The sequence below is a fragment of the Pholis gunnellus genome (genome assembly GCF_910591455.1).
Source record: "Pholis gunnellus genome assembly, chromosome: 2".
In the NCBI taxonomy this organism is placed as follows: Eukaryota; Metazoa; Chordata; class Actinopteri; order Perciformes; family Pholidae; genus Pholis; species Pholis gunnellus.
In genome coordinates, this window is record NC_136536.1 from 18,699,982 (window position 1) to 18,713,370 (window position 13,389).

Genomic DNA, 13,389 nt, shown 5'->3' on the forward strand with positions numbered 1-13,389 from the left:
AGAAGTAGAAACCAGGGGTTGGATCTTACCTTTTGATAAAGATTTAAACCGGGTTGGCTTGAATATTATCATAATGTCAATAATGTTTTGTGCCTCATCGTTTTACATCTCTGCTTGTCTAAAAAAAAACCTGGAAGTCAGTCCTACCTTTGGGTGGTGCTTTAGTACTCTCCTCTGCAGTCTTGACCTTATTAGCTGCTCTGATGGCAAAGATTCGACCATCAGACGACCTGATGTAAGTCCCTAAAACAGACAAAGGTGAGAGAAATGATCAGCACCCAGTGAAAGCTTACCCTGACCTGCTTCATTAAATGAAGCTTAAATGGATCTCAGAGAAGATGCTTTTGCAGCATTGTGATTGCATGTATTGGCTACAGCTCATGATATTCAGTTAAGTATCAATGAGTATAGTCAAGCGTTATTGTACCTTTGGTGCCCCTGATGATGTGGATGCTCTCTCCAGCAGTGATCCTGGCCTGGACATCGGTTGAGCTGTTGGTGCCTGGAATCACTATGTCTGAAAGAGACCAAAGAAGACAAATTTACTAAGAGTCGACAGACACATATCATGACTAGTAGATGAATCCTTGGAAAAAAGGAATTAAGAGAATGAAGATTAAGTCTAAAATACTAAAGAGATGAAGACCAAAAAAGTGAAAATAATATCCGGCACATGTACAGTTGGCCTACCAGAAGTGGTGACGATCCTCTGGACAAACACCCCGGCCTTTTCCAGGCAGTTGACAGGAAAGCCTCCGATGCTGGATTCCGACGAGTCGTTGCTTGGAGCAGAGCCTGCAGACGCCTGCCGGGGGATCATGGGAACTGGAGTTGACTGGACCGGCCGGACACTGGCGACTGGCTTCTCTTCGGAACGAGGAGGTGGACGCCTGAGTAGAGAGTTTCGATCACTTCATGCCTCGTGTTCATGTTTAGATGTTGACGATGAAAACTTTGAAGTATCTTTTTTTTGTTTTGTTGCAGCTGTGAGTCACTAACCAGTTTCTCTGACTGAAGGCGGGGATGTTAGTGAGGCTCTGGTCACTGGCAGGGTAGTAGTGAGCGTAGGACGGGCGGGTGTAGGGCACAGACGCCCTCTTCTCCTCGTCGTAACCTTTCTTTGCTGCTTTCTTCTCCGCTTTGGTCAGCTTCAGCTCCCGGCGGTCTATCAGCAGGGACTCGTGGGGGAACGGTTGCTGGAAGGTCAGATTCAAGATTGTTGTGTCAAATACATTTACAATGTTGACATTTAAGTGAATACAAGTGATAAGTTGACATTTTTATGGATAATTAAAAAGCTTGACACTTCATGACATCTTCATTAAAAAACCCACCATAACAGACTTATTCAATTGGTAGAGGACTGTCAATCATCTTGTACAGCCCACTTAGAAATGACACCGGTGTAGTCAATTATAAGCCTTACAAGACCACAATGACTAATGCACTATTTGTAGGCAGGGAAACCCACACATGTCCAACCTTTAACCGACGACGGTATGAGACGGCGTCTCCTCTGTTCACCTACCTTGGTGATAAGGTGAGGATAGAGGTGCAGAGCCTTCCGGAGGACGCTCTCCATGCTGTCGTGGGGCTGCAGCTGGACCTGGGAGGGGTCCGGCTCCTCCTCCACGAAGTGAAGAAGAGACTCCACCTCCCTCCGGGTGAAGGTCAGCACAGGGTTCAGGTCATCCACCACCCGGTCTTATGGAGGGAGGGAGAGGGGAAGACAGAGAAAGAGGGAGAGGAACGGGACGTTAAATAGGAACAAAGAAAAAAGAAACACTGACGACCAACAAGGCGGATTTCCTACAGCTCTCCGAAGCATAAGCGGCCTCAACGTGTCTGTCTAGCCAGTCAAGGCTTACAAACACTTGAGACCATTTACTCTGCCAGACAAGAGCCTCTCGGCAGAAGAACTCTTGTTTCAACACAAAGCTGATTATTTTGGGGGTGTTTTTGGGGGAAGGGGGGGACTGTCTGCTTGGTGCTCACTCAGAAGAGCCTGGACTGGGATTTCAGTGAGTCCGATTACTGAACGATGTTTTACAGAAATGAAGGCAGTGATGTTCACTATACGGTATATTCATGAGAGAAAAGACAGAGTACATGATATTTGCATATTCAAGATGACATTTAAATGGATTGAGCTTATTGTGTGTTACTGTGCTTAAGATTTTCTTTTCTAATCCGTTTTAAATCTGTGTTGGTTCGGTTGTTGTGATTGTGCTGCTATTTTGCCCAAAAAGAACAGATTGAAGTAAGAAGATGCTTGTATTTGTCGCCCATCTGTAAGGAATTTTACAAACGTCCACCAACTCTGGTGTGAACAACAGGAAATGAAAAAACACCAGCACATTAGTTGAATTCTTTTCTAAAGGGGAATTCAAACATAATCCATTTTGCGACTCACCTGACATGCCCTGTTTAGAGATCTGGCGGTCGTAGATCTTCTTCTCCAGCGTGAAGTCGCACACCAGCCGGTAGATATGACACCGCTTCTTCTGCCCGTAGCGGTAGACGCGGCACACGGCCTGGGCGTCATGGCACGGGTTCCAGGAGGCGTCAAACACCACCACGCGGTTCGCCCCAATCAGGTTTACGCCCAGACAACCAGCCCTGAGGCCCAGAGAGGTCACAAGTCGGGTTATGTCCTGACAATTCACATCCGTTATCACCCATTAATATGACCGTTATTGTGTGTTTTACCTAGTTGACAGCAGGAAAACCCACGCCGAGGTGTTGGACGGAGCGTTGAACTGGTTTATAAGCCTCTCTCTCTCTGAGGCCGTTGTACTTCCATCCAGTCCTGCAAGACATCACACAACCAATAGAGAGTCAGAACAGTCCTGACTAACTAACTTCACTATATAGTGCCCATTTGATTCTCCTCCTACTATTATATATAAGCTATAGGTAAAATAAGACAACAAATGTGTGCAGAGCACACAAGTTCAGAATAAAGAGAACATATGTGCTAAATAAGATAACCATGATGTAGTTAAAACTCAATTCACTTTCAATTGAATGATTAAGTGACTTTGTGGATACAGTTCATATCTTACAAGACCAGGCTTTAAATATCCCTGAAAAACACAAACACCAACTCTACAAAAGCTGTGAATTCCTTTCTGTGCCATAAGAACAGAACCATTAACCAAAGTCTGGCTGTTTTTCAAGAAACGCCAGCAGATGGCAGCACTCATTGTAAGTCAATGAGAGGAGCAGAACCACTGCACAACCAAACCACTGAAGTCAAGACAAACCAACACATTTATGAGTATGTTCCAATATTTAAGGGCTGTGGACAGAAAACATTACTGACAAACTTACAGAACAGTTCAACCACCTTCACTGTGCTAATATATCCTTTCAACCCGTCTCCTCCTTTTCCAAGTCCCCTCGTCATGTGGCCTTCAAAGCAGGTTTCTAGTTTGGGATATTTATTGAACCAAACACTGAACCATGAACAATATCTCTACAGTATACTTTTTGATCACTTACTGTAGTAGTTGAGGTTGCGGACCCAGTTCTTGTTGGGTCTGTCCCTGCTGGACGTGTTGGGCGATGGAGGCACTGGTCTCTTCGCCAGAAAATCCTCAATCACTGTCAGTGTGGACAGACTCTGACTGCAGGAGGCAGACAAAAGGGCAGAATTAAGGAGTGGATCACACGCAAGAAAGGACCAGTAATGTAAATGTAAAGCAAAGTAGAATTTAGCAAAGTCAGAAAAATAAAAGCTGAGAAAAGGACAAGTTTGAGGTGAGATTCGCTTCCCATTTCATAATGTCTTTAGCTATTAATAGCTTTTGTTTATTCTATCACATACGTGGGAAAATAACTGAAAAAGAAGCTCAGATACCTGAAGACGAGGATTTTGTCTCCCTTCCTGACGCTCTCCTCTATCAGATGGAACAGCAGCATCATTTTTGCAGAGTTCTCCAGGTAGCCGGGCTTGTAGTCGTACAGGATGTCCTTCGCCTGGCCATGTGAAGAGAGGGACTGTTAGAACGTCCTGGACTATTACACAACACCACCTTTAACATAGATCAGCTGAAGAGATGTGGGCCTCATTTAAGCAAACTAAGACTGACTTCAAAAAAGTGAGGTTTGCAAACCTTAACAGAGGTAACAACCAAAGCTGTGAACTCTGTTGAAATGCTTCACTTCCTGAATGTCAGGAGAAGATAAGTGTTGTAATTTTGCAGACTTTAATAGACAGAAATGATGTACTGTGATGTGCGTGGGTGAGTGCAGCTTTCTTGGAACTGGATCTTTGTTTGATTGATGGATAGTTCATATTTCTATTTCTCTCCTTTATACTGTGGGTGGCAGCACTGAACCGACAGCAGCGTCTCAATGACGGGGAACATAATGTTCAGCTTACAACCTCACTGAGATTTAGGTGCAAAGCATTGATGTTCTTCAAAAAAATGCAAAGGAAGCGGAAATATTGAATTAGTTTCAAAACTCTTTTGCATTCCAGTCTCTCGACGTACCCATTCGTAAGTGATGACCTGATTGGCTTTCTCCTGCAGCTGGTTGAGACTTAGCCCACCAATGGGGTTGGGGTTCTCTAGGGGCTTGGACTTTTGATTGGGTGCGGTTGGACATCGGGTGAGACCTGTGGAAGTGATGTCATCAAGGTCCAAGTCCTGGTCACTGGCCAGGTTTTCCTTCTGTAAGGCCTCGTACAGCACGTCTGGATGGTTCCAAATCTGAATAACAACAGGAGATCAGAGGTGTGAAAACACACTCACGGTAGTAATACCTGGATTTAGTATGATAAACACACAGGAATTCATCTTGGTGCAGAAACATGTTGACTTGTGTAACAATATTTCAAGGACTGCAGGAACTGACTCTGATAAATTGTGAAATTCTAAATAAAAGGCTTTATAATAGTATCTATGACACTGATGTACAAATATAGTTGTAACTATTACACATCCATAGATGTTAATCATATGTCTTTTTGTATCCAGGTAGCTTTCCACACACATGCCCTCCTCCTCACCTTGCAGCAGACGCAGAAAGCCTTCAGTGGGTTGAGGCTGAGCCAGCCGGAGTTTCCTGCCTCTCTGAAGCGGTTCATGAACTCTGTGTAGAGCGCCCTCTGCAGGGGAGACAGACGCACCAGGATCACATGCTCCTCTTTCGAGGGCAGCTGGTCCTTCAGGACGTCATGACCTCGCCTGGAATGAAGTAAAGTGACGGTCAACAAATTCTCAGGTCTCTTAAAAGCTTTGTGTTCTCTGTTAAATATTTGAGGGAGGTCAAGTTGTGTCTCACCTCTGTACGAAGCCCTCCAGCAGGCTGTGCAGGACGTGGCTCCTGTACCTCATCAGCTGGACGTCCTGAGGCGTGCTGTCCACACACTGCCCGTTCAGAATGGGACGCTCAAACATGTTACTGAACTCCTGCCTCGTACCTGAAATACATATCGGATGTAGAATCTGAAGTCAGAAGATTAACAGGAAACAGGAAGGGACCAATGCAGTCTTTTGATGACAAACATCTTCATGCTACTTTCAGCGAGCGCTTGTTAGAAACGACCCCTGAAACAAAACGCTGATCACGGCCCGTACCTAGGAAGTCGGGTCGGACAAAGTCGACCATGCACCAGTACTCGATCAGGTTGTTCTGGAGCGGGTAGCCGGTCAGGACCACGCGGCGTCTGGTTCGGATGTTCTTCAGAGCCTGCGACGTGCTGGCGTGGCAGTTCTTGATGCGATGGCCTTCGTCACATATCACCACGTCTGGACCAGGCCGGGCCAAGGCTTTCTCGATACCTGGAGGAGGAGAACATGCAAAAATATCTTCAGTGACATTCTACACTGGTGCTTTAAAAAGTAGCATATATTACATTTCCTCTCCATTTTTTTACTTCTCTTTGTTCCTCCCTCTCCTCTCCACCTTTCCCACCTTTGAGCAGTTCCTGCTGCCTGTCCTCTTCATCCAGGTCGATGACGACAGGTCCGGTTGTTTTCTTGCTCTTCTTCTTCCTCCCAGCCACAAAGCTCTTCTTCATCGACAGGAGGCGGTACATCTCGTAGCCCATCAGCAGCACGCCGCCGTCCTGAGACCAATCCTCCACCACCTTGGCCCTGCTCGCTGTGTTCCTGGGTGATGTAAGAAGATGTAAGGGAATAAAAAAAACACATCGTTTTGTATAAAGTATTGTAATCAATCTAATTGTAATAAATTACCAAATCATTACCAATTAATAATGATTTCAGAGTATTGCTTGGACAGTAGGAGAAAGAGGTTACTGTGTCACTTTTAGCAGCGTCCCTTCATTCCACTCTAATCCACACAAATGCACGCAAGACCACACACACACACGCACGCACGCACGCACGCACGCACGCACGCACACGCACACGCACGCACACACACACGCACACACAAGCGCGCGCGCGCACGCACAGCGTGATGGAGTCAGAAAATCTTTCCAGCAGTGGCAGCTGTCAAAAAGAGGATGATGGAGAAACGGAAGAGAGGACGAGCCAGATGGGTATAAAGTGCAGAGAAGTAATAAAGTCAGATCAGAAGGTCGGCGTTGTCTTTTTTTTTAGAGGTAAAAAAAGTCTCTTCACTGTTTTGCATGAATGTTATTGCATCCGGCCTTTTAAAATCAACCAGTGACCCTGCTGCATGAGTCTGAGGGAGCTACAGCTTGCCCTGCAGGATTTAAAAATCCTATGAAAAGTATTTTATTCTTACTTCTTGTGTTTTTTTAAGAAATCATTGCTCAGGAAATGCTAAAAAACAAAAAGAAAAAAAAGGTCTCGGTCCTGTTGCTCACTTGTGTTCGTCGTTGAGGATGTGAACCTTAAAGGCACGGGGAGTCACCAGTCCCGGGTCGGTATCTGGAGGTAACGCCTCCGGGGGTGGGACCCACATGTTGAACTCTGACAGCCAGTTCTGCAGCGTGTTCACCTGGGAGGAAAGTAATGGAAAAATAATCAATCTTCAATCCTCACGTCTTCCAGTCTCCAAATTGATTTAGTTCATGTCTAATCTAGTGCTGAAATCATCCACTGACCAGGTTGATGGAAGAAATGTTTTACTGTTCCGACTTTCAGAGGTAAAAACATCAATGACGAATCTAATTTTTAACGCTTCCTCAGTCAAATAATAATATCTCTTAATCATTCATATTGCCTGATTTAATCAACAGCCTTATTCACCGATCCTACTGTGTGTCTAAATCTGAGCACTCATCGATCCGATCATTCCAGCATTAAGTCCACGGGTGCTTACAGGTACGATGGCGAGAACGGTGTGAGCCTGGGTGTGTCTCAGCAGGACGTCGATGAAGGCGATGACCTGCAGCGTTTTGCCCAGGCCCATGCTGTGAGCGAGGATGCAGCCGAATCCGCTGCTGCCGCCGAACTGCTCCACCGACTCCACCAGGTTGTCGTACAGGAAACGAATTCCGCCGATCTGAGGATGAAACGGGACGGAAGGAGAAGTAATGAGGAAAGAGAGGGAAATGAGGAGAAGGTGGTGACAAAGAGAGAGTTGGAGCCGTGGCAATGAGAAAAGCGAGCGCGGTGGTGAAGAAAGAAGGAAGAAGAAAAAAAATTAGAACTAGGAGGAAGCGAGACAGAAGGTCGTGGTGGAAGCGCTGTGATATCTCATTAAAACTGAATGAAAAGATCACACTCAGCAGGCTGTCTGTCACTTAAAAAGGTCATGAAATCTGAATAAAAAGGTCAAGAAATCTAAATTTTGAAGAAAGTAATTGTCACAGTATGACAAAAAAAAAAAAAAAGTCTCATCAAAGGCAGATTTGGACGTGAAAAAAACGTCTTCATTGTTACTTTGATCTTACAATGTTCAGATACTTATTTCCTTATATACATCCCAAAGCAGTGCAGCACGACCAGACAAAAAGCACCAAGTGTTTGCTTTGAGTGCAGCAGTCAAAAAAAATACCTGGTGAGGTTTGACTGCTCGCGCCAGCTGAGGCATCAGGAAAATGTCCTTGTCCGCAGTCGGATGGTTCAAGTTGACCAGCACCCGGCCCTGGGGGTCCGGTAGGTTAAGGGCGTCGTTGGCGTGGGCGTCGCTCGGCTCGCTCTCTTCTTTCTCGACGGCGAATTTTCTGCTGACGTGTTCGACGGTGTCGTCCTCGCCCGAGCTCAGATCTATCACATCTGCACGGGAGGGAGGAGATTTAGGTTTCCGAAAAGGACACGGCAGGTCTCAGAAAACCCATTTTGATCTCAGACCGACAACTCGACTAAAAAAAGGATTTGACATTGCGTTCACAGATGTATTTAAGCAAACTCACTCACACTAACTAAAAGGTGAGAATGGAGACATTTTAGAAGAAATTCCATTAAGTCTTTTTTTTCCCACATAAGTAAAACAAACTGATCCAAAGAGAAAACTTGAGGCAGTTTTACGGCACAAAGACTGCAGCTTTTCCAATAAAAACAACTAGTTTTAATTGGCCTTGATGCATTCATCTCAAGTGATGTGGTGAACGGTGGCGCCGTCATGATGTTAAAAGTCAACGGTATCAAGTGGTGAAAGTTACACAAGCTGGCGGCCTGAGAGGGAACGGCGGGGAGAGGTGTGTGTGTGTGTGTGTGTGAGAGAGTGAGAGCTTATATAACTGCAGTGAATGGCTGGTTATACAAGTAGGATTAGAGTGGAGGGGGAGACATTACGCAACCCCAACTGGAAATGTCACTGTGCCACTGTGAGTGTGTGTGTGTTCGTTTTGTGTGTGTGTGTGTTCTGTCTCATAACCAGGATTAGCCAGCTTTATTGCTCCAAAGACCCGCTCTGCCCCGCAGACACTCTCTCTCTCTCTCTCCTTTCATCTCTCTCCTCCCTCCGTTTGTTCTTTCTCTCCTTTGGTCTTTTTTAGCTCCCAAAATCGACAGATCTGTCTTTGTTCATCCAAACGACGGGTTAGCTAACTCTGACCCTCCGGAGAGCGTTCATCGGTCTCTCTCTCATCTGTGTGCGTGTTTGTGTTGTAGGTGTGTGTGCCTACAGTTTATATTAGTCTCCGTTCAACGTAGAACGTATGTGTGTTTATTCCCGACTGAGTGTGTGTGTTTATCCTTGGCTGTTTGAGTGGCTCTGAATGTGCGTGTGTGTGTGTGTGTGTGTGTGTGTGTGTGTGTGTGTGTGTGTGTGTGCACTTGGGCAATAAGGGAACGGTACATGATGTACCCTGAGGAGGTTTTAAATATTCTGATCCACATGGCTGCTAATCTACGAAAACGCCACACACACACCTAACAGGAACTGTGGTGATTGTTTCACCGTCACTGTTCAAATTTGTACAGGGAGACTTTCAGGAATTGGGTTTAAAAGTTTCCAAAACGGCTGTGATGTTCGTTCACCCTCGAAAGAATTCAAAGAAATCAAAGTTTTTGTTTGAAATGAAGTGAAACTTCCTTTATATTGTCTTTACTTAGAGCTGAAGTGAGCGGAGAAGTCCCTCACTCTGATACATCAAGCCTTTTTTAACACTAAATTGTCTTTGTGGACATGATGTTGAACATCCCGAAAAAATCAAACCAACAAATCATCCCAAGATGTCAGATGAATACTGGCCCAGATATCTGCTGTGTTGTGGCCCTCATTCAGATTTGGCTTGTTTTTCAATCCTCCGTTATTTCTCCTGGAAATTCAAGCTGACGCAGTCTTTTAATGTGCCTTCTTTCCAGACCCCTGGGCTCAGAGCGCAATTTGAAACGGAGTGTGTAATTTAGTAAACGCATGGCTGTCACGAAGCTATTAAGGCCGCTTTGCTTTAATCTCTGAGAAGACGGATGTGTTAGAGATGTGAGGTTTCCACCCGACACCGACAAACTACCAGGAATATGTATTCAAGTGATATTTCCTTTCGATAGATCCCTCCCTCAGTGACTGCCAGACGGGCCTTTGAGCTACTGTATTGGACCTCAAATTGCACCAGTGGATTGGCTTCATGGGCTGTTGACCTGCTAACTGTAATTAACACATTCATTCTAAAAACGTGCTTCGTGACGAGAGAACTGTTTGCATGTCTCACCTGTTTTGGGTGAGCGCTCTGTGGCAGCGGAGGTGGGTACGCTGGTCTTTCTGTCGTCCTCGCTGAGGCCGGTGCTGCTGGAGTCCAGGCGGATCACTCCCGGTCGGACCGACTTCACTTCTTGCTGCGACGCTGTAGAGGCCGCCGATGACGACACATGCTTTGACACATCACCTGGAGAGCAGGGCGGGGACGACGCAAAGAAAGAGGAAAGACGATTGGGAAGCAATGAGGGACAGGAAGGGAAGAAAAGAAAGGGAAGGAGGACAAGAGTTAGTTTGCACGTTATATGCAGGCTGGGCATATCTGGAATCTATGTTGGAGGAGGATTTGATGGACTGGTGGATGCTGTTAATATTCATGTGAGCATATTTGGGGGGGGGGGGTTAAATGCTCTTACCAGTTGTGTATTCAGGCAGCAGTGGTACGGGGAAATCCTGTTTGCTCTGCTGCTCCAGACGTCGCCTTCTCTCCAACTCGTCCTGCTGGGCGGCTTTGGTCACTGACTCTAACTGATGCTCCCTCAGTAACTTCCTGCACAGACGCAAAAGGAAAAATAACATTTGTATGTACACGCTATTGTGCTTTTACAAACTAACAACCGTCATTGTATTTGTGAACTGCATAAAGACAACAATGGTTTTCATTGTATACACATTTGTATAATTGTGTTTTCAGCAAAGAAAAAGGGTTGCGTGTCCGTGAGCTTGTTTTTGAGGTCTTCTGCCCTCTAAGGGCCAACGGTTGAGGAGTCCGGCTTTAAAAAGGGACAGTTGACCCCAAAATCAAAAATACATATTTTTCCTCTTAACCGTAGTGCTAGTTATCAATCTGGATTGATTTGAGTGTTGGAGATATCAGCCACGAAACTGAAATTTGCAAATTGTTTTGACAGCTGCATAGTTAAATCATTTAAAAGAGAGCGAGTGATGTTAGACTAGTGATTCATTGCTGAAATTCCGGGGAAATAATACATGAGAACTTATTCTGATTAAAAAAAGACAGCTTATCAGTGGTTGTTATATATAATAGACCAGCATCTTGTAACTAATAAATGACTCCACTATTTAACACTAAGATTTGCATCTCTGACATATTGTTTGATGTTATCGTAAAGACGCTGTTATGTAAAAGCATCAGCATATCTGAGGCTGAGCTGTATTTTGGTTACTGGCAGCCGGAGGAATGAAGCTGCAGGCTGAGAATACGCTCGTATAATCATTGATCAGTAGTTTTGTGCTTTGGTTCCTCAGAATGAGAGTGATATCAGAGAGGAGCGAGGAGGAAGGCATTAAGAGAGAGGATCAATCTGATTATCCAGCCAACGATGAATGTTATGCAAAATAAAATAATAGTCAAACAAGTTGAGTGAGTCTTTGTGTACTCAGCAGAAACATCGTCAGATGATTGTAAAGTAATCCCTTTCATCTCAAAGTTGAAAATCTAGTTTAAAAATGGCTGAAAGAAACTGCGATTATAGTCTGGATTGATTGTATTTGCTATAATGGTTTGTGTTTGTATCTATAATGTGTAGTTTTTACATAAAATGACTATCCATCCTACATTTTACTTCATGAGCAAAGCTCTTGAAATGATTCATTACTTCAATAGTATCCTGTTCTTTAATGTCATGGCAACAATCCCTTCTAAGTATAAGAATCAGTTTCTTAACACAGCAGGTTGACTCTTCATCTAAAGCTTTAACAATAGAGGATGGGGGGGTTAATTGTTGCAGTTTATGTTTCGGTTTCTTAAGGATCCCTAAAGAATAAACAAGTGGGTGTTCGTTTGAAGTCTTCGACTGAGACGACCGTTGGAGTTGAAGCGAGGGCGCCGAGTTCAGTACCTGATGTTGCGTCTCATGTGTGCCGGTTTGGAGCTCCTCTTCTTGGTGCCTGCCAGGGCGGAGGGAGGGGGGGGGCTTTGGCTGGCCGGCCTGGAGCGGGACCTGGATGCGGGCTGGGAGGGAGGAGGACGGGCCGCAGTTCCCTCCGAAGGTGAGGTAGATGGGGGAGGGGTACACTGCCAGGCGGCCGAGTCGCCTCCCTGAGCCTCATTCTCGGAGCTGAAGGGGCCGCTGTGGGACTGGTCTGTGTGAGGGAGACAGGAAGAGAAAAGTGACGGTTATTGACGTGTGATAAAAAAAATAAAAAAAGAGGACATATTGTGACGGGACATGATGCATGTTTTGAGATTAGATTCTTATCGCCCACGATTCAGAATCGATTTACAAACTTAACTCTGTTATGTAAGTGCACATTTGAGGAAACCTTTGAAAGATATTACATGCAGTCTTCTGCAAAGAATAGTGCTGCCCCGAGACAAAACGCTCAGATTTCAAACAAAAATAAAAGCTAGATCCAAGAATCGATTCTCCTACAGGCAGCGAGCCTGACGTTGACTCTTAAGCATCCTGTTGTTTTATATCAACTGGTCGATGAAATATTGTACATTCTATGTGAAGGTAGGCCAATAAAAATCCATTATTTTGTGATTCATTTCCTACAAGTTTCAGGTGTCTTTCCAAAAATGAGCAAAGTAAAAAAAAAAGGCTGAAGCTGATTCCTCTCTTTATGTGTCAGTAAACAGGAAGACATAAATCATATCAATGAATCAATAGGTGATGTGACCCCTAGTCAAACACTGCTAGTTTTACTGTATTACTTATTATTACGATACTGTGTGGTTTGTGAAAGTCTTCAACAAACCACAATCCTTGTTTCTAAAGTGACAAAACAAAATGACCTCTGGCCGCCATTATTTGAAAGAGAAATTATATATATATATATACTGTATTTGTTCCGATATTAAGGATTAAACTCAGCATTTCCCACTAATAAAAGTCCACTATTGTAGTCTAAGATCAAAGAATAAAGGAATTGGTCAAATCTATCTCGAAATGGTTGAATGTCGTTCAATACACAAATCTTTACAGCTCGTCTATCACAACTTTTCTTCGTCTTTTTCAAGCTGCTGGCGTTTTTCTCATCAGGCATGTTTACCGTGTTTGAAATGAAAACTTCCAGCAAACTGGTTTGACTCATTCGAGATGCTTTTGCCAGCTGGAGGCTGAGAGGATTTAAGTTTTCAAATGTATTCAAATTGATATTTAACTAAACTATATTTGCAAAACACCATGAAGATCTCTCTCTCTCTCTCTCTCTCTCTCTCTCTCTCTCTCTCTCTCTCTCTTCTCTCCTCTCTCTCTCTCTCTCTCTCTCTCTCTCTCCTCTCTCTCTCTCTCTCTCTCTCTCTCCTCTCTCTCTCTCTCTCTCTCTCTCTCTCCTCTCTCTCTCTCTCTCTCTCTCTCTCTCTCTCTCTCTCTCTCTCTCTCTCTCTCTCAC

The 13,389-nt window shown here is 44.6% G+C and overlaps 1 protein-coding gene across 2 annotated transcripts in view; it reads right to left on the reverse strand.

Moving 5' to 3' along the window:
* Positions 1–13,389, reverse strand: part of LOC306710198 (helicase ARIP4-like) — a 54,703-nt gene that overhangs the window by 5,618 nt on the left and 35,696 nt on the right. For both annotated transcript variants that reach the window (XM_079178603.1, XM_079178604.1), the window contains 20 exons: positions 11,892–12,135; positions 10,446–10,579; positions 10,046–10,219; positions 7,945–8,165; positions 7,267–7,449; positions 6,809–6,942; positions 5,926–6,122; positions 5,589–5,792; positions 5,293–5,431; positions 5,018–5,195; positions 4,500–4,718; positions 3,863–3,981; positions 3,505–3,629; positions 2,710–2,809; positions 2,414–2,619; positions 1,529–1,704; positions 1,000–1,196; positions 691–890; positions 428–517; positions 148–243 (listed from right to left, as the gene is read on the reverse strand). In XM_079178603.1, coding sequence (XP_079034729.1) covers positions 148–243; positions 428–517; positions 691–890; positions 1,000–1,196; positions 1,529–1,704; positions 2,414–2,619; positions 2,710–2,809; positions 3,505–3,629; positions 3,863–3,981; positions 4,500–4,718; positions 5,018–5,195; positions 5,293–5,431; positions 5,589–5,792; positions 5,926–6,122; positions 6,809–6,942; positions 7,267–7,449; positions 7,945–8,165; positions 10,046–10,219; positions 10,446–10,579; positions 11,892–12,135 — 3,336 coding nt within the window. The remainder of the gene's footprint in view (positions 1–147; positions 244–427; positions 518–690; positions 891–999; positions 1,197–1,528; positions 1,705–2,413; positions 2,620–2,709; positions 2,810–3,504; positions 3,630–3,862; positions 3,982–4,499; positions 4,719–5,017; positions 5,196–5,292; positions 5,432–5,588; positions 5,793–5,925; positions 6,123–6,808; positions 6,943–7,266; positions 7,450–7,944; positions 8,166–10,045; positions 10,220–10,445; positions 10,580–11,891; positions 12,136–13,389) is intronic.